Source organism: Peromyscus eremicus, chromosome 8a, assembly GCF_949786415.1.
Source record: "Peromyscus eremicus chromosome 8a, PerEre_H2_v1, whole genome shotgun sequence".
Classification (NCBI taxonomy): domain Eukaryota; kingdom Metazoa; phylum Chordata; class Mammalia; order Rodentia; family Cricetidae; genus Peromyscus; species Peromyscus eremicus.
Genome location: NC_081423.1, coordinates 86,419,174 through 86,434,425, shown reverse-complemented (window position 1 = coordinate 86,434,425; position 15,252 = coordinate 86,419,174). Strand labels below are relative to the sequence as shown.

The following is a 15,252-nucleotide window of genomic DNA, read 5'->3' as shown; positions in this document are numbered from 1 at the left end:
GTGAGGTACCACACCTTGTCAAGTGAAAACTTCTCATTGAGAATGCGGGGCTGGTGGTGTGAATGTCTGTTGGGGGGAAAGAGGCAAGGGAGCAATGGACCCAGAGTTTTCCTGGAGTGGGAGAGGCATATGTTTCCAAAGGAGAAGGAGGTTGTAGATGTAACAGTCTTATTAAATAAGAAACACGGAGCCAAATGCAGAGTTAAAAGCCCCAGAGGTCAGAGAGCAGTAGCTAAGAGCTGAGACCAAGACCGCCTTCTTACCACCCGCTGCCGCTGCTGTCCTTCCCCTCAGAAAGAGACCTACTTCCTGTGTGTCTGTCTTTTTATTGACTTTCTGTTCTGCTTTCTCATTGGTTATAAACCCAACCACATGATCTTCTCATCACTGCCTGTCTATACAGACCTCCAGGTCTCTATGGCTGGTATTGAGATTAAAGGCATGTGTCTCCAAGCTGGCTATGTCCTTAAACACACAGACTCTGCCTGCCGTGTGATTGGATTAAAGGCGTGCGCCACCACCACCTGGCTTCTGCTATGGCTTGCTATTAGCTCTGACCCCCAGGCAACTTTATTTATTAACATACAAATAAAATCACATTTCAGCACAAATAAAATATTACCATAGGGGGTTGAGGACAGGAGTTGATTCCACATGTTGGACTGGGAGGCAGGAACCTGGAGCTGAGCTCTTTTTCTGCTGTGACTATGGGTAGGCCCTGGCTTTTTCTGAGCTTTCCTTTCTTCACGTGAACCAGATCTTTCCACAGGTCCTTGCTGGCTCTCTGCTGGGGAATCCAGAAATCTATCACCAAACTCATTAAGAGGATCAAGTCCAAGACCTATGGAGCACTGACTGGGATTAAATGAGGCCCCAGGGGGGAGCAGATGCAGCCTCCACACAGAAATGGAGTCTTAGTCTTGCCCTGGATCCTCCAGTTCTACAGGCTGGACTCTCAAGGAAGCAGAGGTTTAGTGGGGCTAGGAGCCCATATCCAAGGAAGTGGTAGGGGCTTCATCTGGGGAATCCATCACCCAGACCTGCCCCCAAGCTGAGCAAGCGTCTGAGTAAAGGCCACTGTTGGAGCCATGAACAAGTGGCTAAGTCCCCGTGCCACTCTTGCCTGACCGTCAGCTTGATTTCCATGTGCCAGGGATTGGTGTCTCCTACGTGCTTAGACAAACATCTTCAGAACCTCCAACTGTGCACGAACTAGGAAAAGCCTAGTGGGGAAGGATTGACTCTGAGGGGAACAGGTTAGAGCCTATGTGTGTATGTGTGCGGTAAGGTGTACACTAGGGAATGTGTGCTTGCTACAGGTGTGTGTGTGTGTGTGTGTGTGTGTGTGTGTGTGTGTGTGTGTGTATGTCTCTGTGTATGTGTGTGTGTATCTGTACAAGTACCTATAATGTAGCATGAATGTATGCTGTGTGTCTGTACAAGCCCATAGTGTAGTACACATGTATGCTTGTGTGTGGGTACACATGTGCAGCATCCTGTATCTTTGTCTTACCAGGTGGACTCCGCCAGCTCTCGGCTGCTCTGGAAGGGTATGGCTTGGTCCAGCTACTGAGGACAAGCCCTAGAAAGCAGACTTGCAAAGTGAGGTGGGGCAGGTACACAGGAGGCGGCCTCTGGGTAGGAGGAGCAGAGGCACTCAAGAGTGGCAACCGCGACACTGAGATCTCTGACTGTGCCAGGCACAGGGTTCCGATCACTCCCAGATGGTAACGCTGAACGCAAATGCCAGGCCAGGTAGTGTTACTTTGTCCTGCCAGTGGGTAAAAATATTTTATGTCCCCATAGTCCCAGCTGGCCAAGGGGAGCATTCCTCTACCCCACAATTGATTTGACAACTGCTTTCTTGAGCACCTGTGATGTATCAGGCCCAATACATGATGAACAGGTAAAATTAGCCTTTGCCTTGGTGTCAGAATGTTCTAGAGTATAGGGCACGAATAAAGCTGATTGGTGGGTTGGTGAATCTGACTCAATTCCTCCTGCCCAAGGATTGGCCAGTAAAGCCGAGTGGAGCCTGAGCCTCTGGGGATGGACTTCTGGGTCTAGGGCCCTGGCAGGGGCATGAATCTATGAGGAGCTGGCTGGAAGTATATGCCAAGGCTGGTTGGGGGCTGCCCTGGGTTCTGTACCTTGAGCTTTTGTCTTTTCCTCCCACCTGCTAGCCCAGATGCACGGAGGGACCAGAGCCCAATTCTGAAGAAGCTCAGCCTTAGGCAGAGGTGGAACCCTTCAAATCCATAGATACCTGGTCCCACTCAAGTACACTCAGTCAGAATCTGGGGCCCAGGAACTCTTCAAATGTGTCCCCAACTGAGTACCTGATACGCAGCTGAGTTTGTGTGTCTGTGTTTAAACACCCCAGGCTGCGTCATCTACTTAGAGTTGTTGCCTAGACCTGGTTGCAGTAGGCAGAACTGCTGTGGTATATTCTTGATAGGAAAAAAAAAAGGCCCTGGGCCTCTCCTGCCCCTTCCCAGCACTCTGGGATACAGCAGTTCAGCAGGTGCAGGCAGGGAATCTAGATCATTCTGCAGGTCACACTCAGGCTGTGGTTCCTTTGCCTTCGCTTGGGATCCCAGGAATGGGGCTCAGGAGAGTCCTAGGAGGAGAGGCCTGGCCTTTGGGGAGACACCTGGGAGTGAGGGCAGGGAGCAGGGTCAGGGGTGAGGGGAGAGCCAGTCCATAGTGAGTTCTGGAGCTTGGGTTATTCACACAAAAGCTTCCCCAAGGCATCCTGGGGGTGGGGTGGGGTGGGGAGAGGGCTGTGCCCAGGGGAGTTGGGTTTTCACAGACAGAAATGATTTTCCAGTGAGGAGCTGAGATCTGGCTGCACTGGGGTGTCCGGGATACTGGGTTAACTCCAGCACAGCCCTGTTCTCTGAATCTCTGTGGCCATTTTGATGTCCCAACAGCACAAACTAAGCAAATTCAGATCCATGAACTGTTCCTGCTCACCTGGGCTCTGGTAAACAAGGACGGCTAGTTGCCCTGTCCTGACCCACCCCGAGGCTCTGCTCCTTGAAGGCCTGTGTCCACCCCAACACGGTCACACCTGTTGTGGCTGGCATCTTCACAGCTTCCCGCTGCACATGCCCGGGAGAGGAAGCTTCCTGCCTGCCTCCCACTCAGGACTGAGGGGGCTGAGGTCTGAACTCTGTCCAGCCCTTCCCTTCAGGCCTGGCAGGGGTGCAGCCTGCCCCATGGGTCCAGTGACGCAGGCCAGCAGTGGGGAGGCCGCCCGGACTGGGCATGAGCCAGGACCTATGGCGGCCCCTCTGGCCAGGCCAGATGGCCACTGGCCGCAGTGGGAGGGTCTGCCAACGCCTCAGGTCGGAGTCCTGGCTTGAGGGCTTCACCTGATCCTTCCAGCTGGGTCTGAAGCCACTGTTTGCTGTGAAGGGTTTGTTCCCTGAAAGTGAGGCTCTGAGATGCCCGTCCACTCTGACTAAACTCCAAGGAAGAGGCCTAGACAATGGGGTCTTTCTTCATGGAAATACTCTATTCTCTACGGTTTAAATGAGATCAATGCCTAATCCTTCTTTCCTTCTTCCCTTCCTTCCTTCTTCCCTTCCTCTCTCCTTCCCTTCCTTCCTTCCTTCCTTCCTTCCTTCCTTCCTTCCTTCCTTCCTTCCTTCCTTCCTTCTTTTCTTCCCTAATCTAGCAAACAGAAACTAAATACCTACAACATGTCAGGCTCTGTCCTTGGCTCAGAAATATACCTATGAACAAAGAGGACAAAGTCCTCGCCATCGCAAAGCTGAACTATACTCCAAAGGACAAGAAAACCAGAGTTATGGGTACACTGATATGAACAAGGTCAGAGCACTTCATTAAGGAAGGAAGGAAGGAAGGAAGGAAGCCTGCAGCTCTTCCTCCCCGCTGGGTGCTGGCCACCAGACAGACACCGTTTCAAACCTATTGACAGTCCCACAATAGAGCGTATTGCTCATCCCATGCTACAGATGAGCAAGCTCATACAGATGAGCATGGAGAGGGTCAGTCTCCCCTAAGTGACATACTCTAAGTGAGTGTGGAGCTGAGATCTCCAGCTCTAGGACTAACAGCCTTGCAGCACTGCCCCTTGGGACATGACCACCTCCCCCCACCCCCCAACAGGGCCTCTTTCAGAAGGCCTTCTCTCATTCTATGGTCTAGCTGCTCTGATCAAGCAGCTTTTAAACACACCACATGATCTAAAACCTTGTAGAGTCCTAAGGAGATCATCTTGTATCCTGCTTCAGAGGATACAGTACTATAAGCCACATTTTGCAGATGGGACCTCTGAGTTCTGCAGAACCCTGTCATTACTCAGAGCCAGTGGCAACTGGCCCGTGGTCTGTAAAGCTTTTCATCTCAGCCCCGGCTCCCTGCACTCCTGGCTTTAAGTTATTACCTGCCCTATACTCCTGTTCTTCTTCCGGATGTCAGGGTCCTCCTCCTATGCCTGCTACCTCAGGAGACACACAGCAGGGGCATTTCAGTGTCTCAGGGATGGGGCTGAGTGTTGATGTCTGGGCCTTGAGCTGAGGGGTTCAGCAAGCCCATGTGAGCTGAGTTTGGAAGGAAGCCTCACGATTTCCTAGGGTTGGGGTCTTTCTGTGACAGGAAAGGCATCCAGTTAGTGGGAACAGCAAGTGCAAATAGAGATGAGGAGAATGTGAAGGGATCAGGAAGCCATAATGGGGTGCTGACATTAGAGGTGGAGGCAATGGGATGGGTAGCTATGTGCCAGATTAAGGGGTTCGGGGTTTTGGCTCAAGGAGCCAGGCAGGCAAAGAAAGGGCAAGTAGCTGCCCAGGGAACTCTGGGGGTGGGGGAGGCAAATCTTGAGTGGACCTGTGCAAGTCATGTGACCTCCCTGAGCCCCAGTTTCCCCCCTCTGCACAATTTGGAGGTGCCACCAGCCCACAGGGACCTTCCTAACTTTGCATAGACTTAGTCTGTGCTACTGTTATCTTACGGTCCTAACAAGCAAAGAGACTCCAGAGGAAGATAGGGAGTTTCTCTAATGCCCGATCTCTCATCCTGTCTGGCTTTGCTGTTCAGTGTTCTGGAAGTCCTTTGAGAGGTCCAGGTCCCAGGGAGCTCTGTTCATAGGGGAGCTTGGGTTGATGGGCACTTCTTCACTTTCAAGCCCTTTCTCCTATGCAGCCCCATCCAGGGCAGGCTGGCATCGTGGACCTGAGCCTGGGTGTGGATGCGACCCAGCTCTGAGGGGGGTGGCATTGGTGGGATCAGTGGTATCAACATGGCCAGAGGCATCAGCTCCTCCAGGGCCATGGGGGAACCAGGAGATAGTTCCCCAGGATCCAAGTTGGCATCACTCCAGCCTTCGGAGCTCTCACTGTGGCCCTCTGGACTCGTGGCTTCGTCCTCAGAGAGGGTGAGCATCTCTGACATGTCATCCCCAAGGTTGCTGTCTAAGTCCCTTGACTCTTGGTCGGCGGCCTCCTCAAACCCGTTGGTTCTATGGGCATCTGTCACGCCCTCCAGCTTCAGCTTGGAGCTCACCGCAGAAGCAATGGAGGGCTCTGCCACAGGCCCAGCAGGGATCTTGGCTCTGCCCTGGCCAGTCCAGAAAAGGGTAAGCTCTTGGCGGCAGGCGGCCACGGCAAGGCTGGTAAGCAGGGTGCTAGACACTAAGTACAGCAGAGCAGGCTGGCCCATCTTCATGAGGACCATGGCAACGAAGGTGACCAGCAGGCCTATGGCATAGGCCATTGTACAGGCCATATAGTAGACCTGGCGAGAGTGGATTTGCACATCAAAGCGGTGACAGTAGGCCACCAGGAAGCCGGGGACGACGATGTCACCAAAGCCAAGGATGGAGAAAGGCTGGTCACACAACGTCAAGGCTGAGAAGCTCAGTCGGGGCACTTTGAGCACCATGGGCAGCCTCTCATGGCTTGAAGAATCTGCTGGGCCTGACGCCACTTCCACCATGATGCTCTCGCCAGTCTTGGTGAAGAGGGGTGTGACGAAGACGAAGAAGACATCGAAGGCCAGCAGGGCCAGCAGGAAGGAGGTGCAGTTCTTGAGCGTGGGCAGCCGCACCCGCCTCAGCACAAAAAGGCAGTAGGCAACACCCAAGGTGTCCTGCAGGAGCCATGCCCAACGGTCCTCGTTGCGGTAGATGACCCAGAGAAGAGTCACCATGGCACACAGGCCTGCCAGCAGTAGTAATGGCAACTTCATATAAGCCCGGCGGTCGGGCAGTGCCCATTGGTTTTGCCATGGGGGCAGGTGGTGCACTATGGGTGCCAGGCAGCTGTAGAGGCCAGTACTGGCACCCAGACCAAAGATCCCGATCATGACGTAGACAAAGCAGTCATAGAAGAAGTAGAGCAGAATCATGATGGAGCAGGACATGGTGACCACAGCGCCCGTCATGGCTGGTGTAAAATCCACAGACATATCATCATCATCGTCTTCATCTTCCCGGGCCCTCTGGAACCTCTCAGCTACCCCCGCTTGTGGCTGATTGTGACCACCAAACCCCCCTCCTCCTCGGGCCTGGTGCCTCTGCAGCTGGTCTGACTCCATCAGGCCAGCCCAGTAGCCACCTGCAGCAACAGTGCCCACAGCCAGTATGAAGATAACTGCCATGTTATAGTCGATAATGGGCTCTAGGGGAGCATACATGGCTACACGGATATTGGTGTCACCGTGAGTGTGTCTGAGGATGTCCAGCAGGTCGGTATAGCGGAGCACAGCCACCGGGATGGTGAGGGCAGGCCGGGGTTTGCTGGGGTCCTGGGGCTTGGAGATGGTGTCTGAACACTGTTGATCCTTGGCCCGGCTCACAATGAGCAGCCCATGGGCACCTTGGCCTTGAGCCAGCCAGCCCTTGGTGTAGAAGCTGCAGTTACCACGCATCACCATGGTAGTAGTCTGGTGGAGGGGTCGCTGTCTAGGGGAGCTGTCCTGGTCCTGGTGGAAGGAGTCCTCATCCGGACACCATGGTGTCTTGATGCCATCATGCAGAGGCAGGAGTGGGGCATGGTGCAGGTCCCGGGGGAGAGTGACGTAGTCGGAGCTGTACAAGACACAATAGTCCTTACTCCAATTCTTTGACACGATGCGGACCACGCCGTATTCTCCCCGGGCCTCAGGGCTGAGGAGGAGGAGGAGGAGTGAGCCCACGGGGAGGAGGGAACCCAGGCACAACATCCTCCTCAGCCACCTACTGTGTCCTCCCAAGGAGACAGCTGCCCACAGCTCTATTCCCCTCCCAGGGGAAGGGCGTGGCTCTCTGTCACAGAGTAGCTTGGCCACTTGTCTTGGAAACCAGAGCCACACCTACCTTGTCATAAAGTGATGAAGGGCACTGCTATGGGACACAGGCTCCTCTCAGGGCCATATTCCCAAGCCTGGATCCAGTAGGGCGGTCGTCCAAGATCTCATCCCTGCCCAGGTGCCCAGTAGGACTAAGGAGTCCAGGCCAACTCTCCTCTTTGGTCTGGTTTCTGTGTGTGTGTGTGTGTGTGTGTGTGTGTGTGTGTGTGTGTGTGTGTGTGTGTTGGCTAGTGTTTTTTTTTTTTCAGCTTAAAACAAGCTAGAGTTATCTGGAAAGAAGAACCTATGTTGAGAAAAGACCTCCAATATATTGTCTTGTAGGTAAGTCTGTAGGGACATTTTCTCTCTTCTTTTCATTTATTTTGTTTTGAGACAGGGTTTCTCTGTGTAGCTCTGGCTGTTCTGGAACTCACTCTGTAGACCAGGCTGACCTCAAACTCACAGAGATCTTCCTGCCATTGCTGGAATTTTCTTGATTAATGACTAATGCAGGAGGGCCCAGCCCATTGTGGGTGGCGCTACCCTAGGGTGGTGGTCCTGAGTGGTGTAAGAAAGCAGGCCGAGCGCACTGTGAGGAGTAAGCCAGTAAGCAGCACCCCTTCCCGGCTTCTGCTTCAGCTTCTGTCTTTGAGTTCCTGCCCTGGCTTGCCCTGCTGATGGCCTGTAACCTGTAAGCCAAATAAAGTCTTACTGCCCTAAGTTGCTCTCAGTCATGGTGGGTTTTTGTTTTGTTGTTGTTGTTTTGTTTAGTTTTTTGGTTTTTTTTTTTTTTCCAGACAGGGTTTCTCTGTGTAGCTTTGGAGCCTGTCCTGGATCTCACTCTGTAGCCCAAGCTGGCCTCGAACTCACAGAGATCCACTTGCCTCTGCCTCCCCAGTGCTGGGATTACAGGCGTGCGCCACCACCGCCCGGCTCAGTCATGGTGTTTTATTACAGCAGTATAAAGTGAACCAGGACGGTGTGTATATGTGTACATATACATATGTGTGTACGTGTGCATGTGGGTGCATATACCTATACACATCCAGAGGCCAGAGGAGAACTCTGGGTGCTGATTCCTCATCATCCTATCACTCTTTGTCATATTCCCTTAAGACGGGTTTCCTCCTCGAACTTGGAGCTAAGCCAGCAGCTAGCAAGCCCCAGTGATTCTATTTCTCTGTTCCACAGGGCTGAGGTGGCAGGTATGTGTGGCCACACCCCATTTTTTAAAAATCTGGGCATTGGAAATACAAACGTAGGTCCTCATGATTTCTCAGCTAGCGCTCTTACCCACTGAGCCCTCTCTCCAGTCCCTGGACTCATTTCATTGACTGCGAAGTAATGAGGATGTTACACCAGGTTCTAGGCTCCAGCGCACTGAGTTCCATGGCGAGCACATGTTAAGGGGCGAGGTGTTTTTATGTACTCATTGCAACTATACAATACCCCCGCTAGCTGGAGGCTGTACACTGTCCTTCTAAATTAATCCCCCTGTCCAGAGCTCATCACCAGCCTCCCTCACAGAACCTAGGATGAAATACGGTGGAGATTTTTGCTCACTCTTTTACTTTCTTGCAACTCAGGACAAGGACAGGACTGTGATGAGGAAAATGCCTGAAGGAATGGGGGCAAAGCGAAGAGAGTGGGGTTCCCTGGGCAACTGCACGGAACAGTTATCTGGGATGCTCACTGCTGCTAGAGAGATATGTGATCTTCCACAATAAGCTATCTGCTTGTCATGGGCTCTTTGTTATAGTAACTTAGCCTTACCCGATACTCCCATATCATAGAGTAGAATAGGTTCCGAGTAGTCCAAGTGGACCAGTCTACAAGGTTCTTGTACTAGTTAAATCTTTGGACTTCAATGTCGCATAAACCTTTTGAGGTGAATTCTAGGCTTGCTCTCCCTGCTTATCTTCTGAGGCTGAGCTGGGAGCTGAGTTTGGAAACAAGAACCCACCCATGGTACTGGCTGGGCAGGTTTCTACCCCAGCTCTGGTGTCCTCTTCATACTCATCCACATTATCCTGTCCAGTCTTCCTCAAGCCACCCACAAGTGGGGTACCCTGGGGCCCCTGAGACCAAAAGCGGGGATATGGGGAGTGGCCATCCTCCTGTGTTTCCATGGTTTTTCTGCTGGCCTGTGGCCACATCCTCTGCTCCTCATTGGCAGGCACTCAAACCTTTTTGCCTGTGATACTGTGACACTTCCCTGCTGGAGATGAGGGCTGCCATCAGTCACCAGCATAGCCTCTTGGTACAGGAGCAGAGACTCCGTTTCAGGATGAGGTCCTCATGGTGGGAACTGGTCCAGGTCTCCAGGGCTTGTGGAGGTAGTGCAGGTAAAGCAGGGAATCTCAGAATGGGTTTATGCCCTAACTCTGTGCTCTCTCTGCGTCAACCCTGAGCACAGCCCACCAGCTCCAACTTGAAGCCTCTTAGCTCTGCTAACTAGTTTATCCAACCCCCTTCTTTCTTTGTGCTGGGGATTGAACCTAGGACCATGTGCATACTAGGCAAGCACTCTGTCACTGAGCCATATATCCTCAGCCCCATGGACCTTCCCTTTGCCCTGAGTCTCCTGGCAGTATGAACTATGCCACTTGCTGCTTGACCATGGCATCTGGGCCTTGGCTCCAATATCATCTCCATCACCATCCCCAGGAAAACAAAAACAAAAACAACAACCCAGCCCCCTTCTCTGGATGCCACCATCCCATTGCAGGTTTTAGTTAATGCATTGCACTTAATGCATATGCACCTGTCTGGTATGGTCTAGCTCCTACTGAAGACACACGAGGTCTGTGAAGGCAGAGACCATCTGCCCTGCTTAGTATTCTAAGATCTGTGAACAGAAAACAATGCTCAGGAAATGTGAGTGGGATGGGAGAGTGAGCGACTGGATTCACAGCCACAGGATTGATGTTCAGGGCAGTTAGGGAACTTTTCCAAGGTCCTACTTGAGTTTAGGAACCAGATTTAGGCTGCTAAGCGGCAGAGTCTCTGGTTGACCCATTATCACCACATAGAGCATCCGTTATCACTGCACATAGCATGTTACCATTGCATCTAGCGTTTGCTCGGGGACTGTGGAGACGGTGATGCTGAGGACTGGGTGGGAGACAGATTCACTGACAAAGTCAATTGAAGTGGGAAGTCCTTAAAAAACATTCTGTACCTTAGGACTGGGGAGATGACTGAGTGGATAGGAGTGCTTGCTCTGTAATCATGAGGACCTGAGTTTGGATCCCAGCACCCACATAAAGAACCAGGCATGGCTGCATGTGCCTGTAACCGCAGCATTAGAGGTGGAGATAAGCCGGAAGCTCCCTAGGCAGCTTCAGGTCCAGTGAGAGACTCTCTCAAGAGACCTGGTTAGGGTGTGATAGAGAGAAATAACTGCTGTGTCCTGCTCTGGTCTCCACGTGTGTCGCCGTGGGCACACATCTCCACCATTGCTATGATGGTGGTTTGGATGAGAATGGTCCCTCATAGGCTCATTTATTTGAACATTTGGTCCCCAGTTGGTGGAACTGTTTGGGAAGGATTAGGAGGTGTGAACTTGTTGGAAAAGGTGTGTCACTGTGGGCAGGATTTGAGACTTCAAAACACTAGTGCCATGCCCAGTGTGCCCACTGCCTAGTGGTTGTGGACCAACTTGGGAGCTCTCAGCTGTTCCTTCTCTCTGCTGTCAGGGACTCTCTCCCTGAAACCACAGACCAAATGAAATTCTTCCTTCTGTAAATATCTTTGGTCATGGTGTTTGGTCACAGGAATAGAAAAGTAAGACAACTACATACATACATCCATACAACACACACACACACACACACACACACACACACACACACACACAGGAGCAGTGTTTCCTATTGCCCCTATTCATTGCATTAATTGCTTAGACTTCCCTAAATAATGATATGAACCACGTGGCTTAAAGTAACAGAAATGGGGCCCGCGAGTTGGCTCAGCAGGTGAGAGTGTTCACTGCCAAGCCTGACTACCTGAATTCAGTCCAGAACCCACATAGTGTCAGGAAAAGAACCAGCTCTTGAAAGTTGTCCTCTGACCTCCACACACACGCCGTGGCACATGTACGTACACCCTTCTGCTTAGTAAATAAATAAAGGGTAATTTCGAAAAGAAGCTGCTGGAAGTGGAGCCAGGTGTAGTGATGCATACATAATAGCAGGTACTAGAGAGGCAGCAGCAGGAAGATGGTGGGTTTGAGGCCAGTTTGGGCTACAAAGACCTCGCCTCAGTAATAACCTCACCCATCTCCCCATCTCTCTCTCTCCCTGCCCCCGCCCCCGCCCCATGCACACATGCTCATGTGTGCTACAACAACCAGAAATGCATTCCCTCCTAACTCGGGAAGGTGTAAGTAGGCTATAGATTTGTGTCCCCCTTCGTCTGCACACTGAGGCCTAGCCCACAGTGGAGGGAAGGTGGTTAGATCGTAGGATAGGAGCCTTCTCATCAGGTTCTTAGAACCTACTGAAGAGACGCCAGAGAGATGATCTCTATGTTGGCCTTGTGAAGACACAATGAGAGAGAGGTCCTTCCAAATAGGCGGAGGGCCATCTTCAGGCCCCGAATCAGTGGGAACCTTGGTCTTGGATGCCGCCTTCTCCAGAACCACGAGGAATCAATGCTTGTTGCTTTAACATTTTGTCTGCTGTACTTACCATAGCAGCCTGAGCCATGGAGAGTCGAGGTAGCATTTTTGCTTACCTCTTCCTAGGCGGTGGCCAGTGAGCCTCGGGGCCATCCTGGCTTACAGTGAATCATTCCACTCTGCAACTACTGTCACACAGTACTCTCCCTGTCTGCGTCCGTGTCGCCATGACTTACAGCCCACGCATTCTTAATTTGATTATACTGCAAAGGCCTAGTTTACTCCACATCAATAAGAGGGGATGAAAGATATTCCCAGAACCCAGCTCGGAGTCTCTGGCATGGAGGCCATTTTTAAGGAGCATTGTAAAGTGGTCAGCAGGCCACATTTAGATTCTGACTCTTTCTTGCCCCTGATTATTTACATTGGTCTTGCCAACACCTAATTGGACAGCTTAGTTTTTGGTGACTCATTTGCAACTGTGTCTTTCAAAGCAGCCAACTGAATTGTCATAAAACTGTGTTCCCTTGTTTGTGCGCTTCTGATTTATCCATTAACACAACATTTAATTACATTACCAACAGTAATTACAATGCCAAGCGAGCTGTCAGAAGCACATTAGGGAGTCAGCACAATGGACTGGCGACCTGCCATCCGCTGGGGTAGTGTGCAGGGCCCAAGGAGGGGGCTGCTATGGGCTCCTCTGGCCCCTTCTGCGGAATCTCTATTTCTGAGAGGCCCAGATGCATTGCTGAGGGGCCTGGGGCTGGGCCGAGGCTCAACATGTACAACTGTTGTCAGGGCACGTGGTAACGCCACTTTTTTTTTCGTTTTCTGTTTTTCGAGACAGGGTTTCTCTGTGTAGCCCTGGTTGTCCTGGAACTCACTCTGTAGACCAGGCTGGCCTCGAACTCAAAGAGATCCTCCTGGCTCTGCCTCCCGAGTGCTGGGATTAAAAGCATGCGCCACCACTGCCCAGCAGCAATGTCTTTTCTGAGTGCATCCTTCTACATCAGTGGGTCTCATCCTTCCTAATGCTGTGACCCTTTAATACAGTCCCTCATGATGTGGTGACCCCCGACCATAAAATTGTTTTCATTGTTACTTCACAACTGTAATTTTGCTACTGTTACAAATTGTAATGGAATATCTGTATTTTCTGATCATCTTAGGCAATCCCCTGTGAAAGGGTCCTTCGGATCACAACCCATAGGTTGAGAATCACTGCTCTAGATCCAAGCACTCAGATGCTGGCCAGACAGGCAGCCTTCACCAAAGGCTACGATCCTTACTAAAGCCCTGCTCCCCATAGGGAGTCTTAGAAATCAAGACCAACCCATCCATGGAGGCAGCTATTATTAAAAAACCAACAGTGGAGGATGTAGCTCAGTTGGTAGAGTGCCTGCCTAGTGTGTGTGAAGCCCTGCATTCAGTCCCCACCGCTGCATGCTCCCAAGTCTGGTGCTGCATGCCTGTAATCCCAGCACTCCGGAGGTGGAGGCAGGAGCTTCAGAAGTTCAAAGTTATCCTTGACTTCACTGCAAGCTTGGACTACATGAGACCTTGTCTCAAAACCAACCAACCAATCAGCTCGGCCCCAAGGGAAGATACAGACAAGCTAGAGCCTTCTGTGCGGCTGCTGAGAATGCACACTGGCATGGCCATGTGGGAAGCAGGCTGGCAGACTCCTCTTCAGTTATACTGAGAGTTGTAGGAGCTGGCATCCTAGGGAGATCCACCCACAAGAACTGAAATCAGATTCACCGTGGCCAGGGCTGGAGGAGGAGGGATGGGGTTTCCATTCAGGATGATGAAACATTCTGGAAATAATGTTGTGGTGTATTTTATTGACGTATAATAACTAAACACATTTGTACGATGAATAGACTATGATGCTATTAACACCTCAGAATTGTATACTTTCACATGTTGGAATGTGAGTTTTTACATTCATGTGTACTTTACCATAACAAAAACTAAAACCAAGAAACCAAGACTTCACTTTGGTCCACTGCAGTAGCACTGTCCCCAGAATTGGTTTAATTTTGGTCATCAGGACTCCGGCGGCCGGTGGGTGCCCTAATGAAGTTGAGAATACGTGAGCACACCATATTGCTGGTTCTACCATCCCTCATGCAAGATCCTTAGGCTGGGGGTGCCCTAGGTTCACAGGATTCTCTGAACCCTTCACTCCATGTGCCTTTTGTGTCCGGTTCACTGGGGGTTTGGGGAGACCCATTCAGTCCCCGGTGCCCAGAATCCCCAGTCCACCAGCCCTGGAACTGTCCTCCTGTCTGCACAGCTGCTTGGTGCCTTTGTTAGTGCCTTCACAGGAGCAGTGGGGCTCTTTGCACCTCCGCTACTCTCCAGGCTCTGTTTCTGCAGAATCCTCTCATGACCTCCAGCTACAACCTTCTGAGTGAGTTCCTGCATTGGCATTGTTGCCTGACCCACTGCCATCCTCACCCAGGATCTGGGATCTCAAGGGCTCCCCAGGTAGTTTGGGACAAAGTGTCTGCCTTCCAGGGGGACCCAGGTCCTAAGTGGCAGCTGCAATATTTATCTTCATCCAATCAAGGTAGTGAGGACTGCAGGTGGGGGCAGTGGGTCTTAGCCTAGGGCAAGGGACTCTAGGAGGTGGGGAAGGGACCGGGTGCCATAGACCCGGTCCTGGCTTGGCTCAATGGCCCACACCTTTCCAGCTGGAGCAGATCTGGGCCTGGACACTATTTGTGTCCTCCCCACCACCCTGGGAATGAAGGCCAAAGAAGGGACACTCCCATGTTGTCCACCCTACCTGGGTGTCTGTGGTATTCCTCAGCCTCTCTGGGTCTCTAAAAGGCCCTGCCCCTGCCCTGTGCCTTTGTCCAATGGGTAATGAGGCTGGGCTTCGGGGGTCCATCTAGGACCCCACAGAGAGACAGGAGGAGTGGATAGTGGTCTGGAACTCATCTCATTGCTGTTCCCTGAATGCGAAGAGCTTTGCAAAACCCACACAGTCCAGGTCTTCCTCCACCCTGAGCTGCAGGGTCTACAGGGTTGGTGTGTTAGCAGGAGACTGGGAGGCCATGCTGGAATGTGGAGCCAAGGCAGGCTAGGACACTGGGAGGTGGGCAGTCTGAGGCTTGTGTTTTGCGGGTTCTTTCCACTAGCTCATCTCTGAGTACTACTCGTCAACTGACTGGGAAGCCGAAGAATGTCCCCAAAGGGAGGAGATAGAGAGCCACCTTGCATTGCGGTCTTGCGGGTACATGGTGGGACACTGGAGCACCTGAGGCTGCCTGGGTTCTCATCCAGCCATGCCACTGCTGAGTACCCTCAGGAAGGCGTCTTAT

The 15,252-nt window shown here is 51.9% G+C and overlaps 1 protein-coding gene across 1 annotated transcript; it reads right to left on the bottom strand.

Moving 5' to 3' along the window:
* Nucleotides 1–5,009: 5,009 nt before the first annotated feature.
* On the bottom strand, nucleotides 5,010–7,242 carry Sppl2c (signal peptide peptidase like 2C). The gene has a single exon (XM_059269762.1). The coding sequence runs from the start codon at nucleotides 7,189–7,191 to the stop codon at nucleotides 5,113–5,115; it is 2,079 nt and encodes a 692-aa protein (XP_059125745.1). The 5' UTR covers nucleotides 7,192–7,242; the 3' UTR covers nucleotides 5,010–5,112.
* Nucleotides 7,243–15,252: the final 8,010 nt, after the last annotated feature.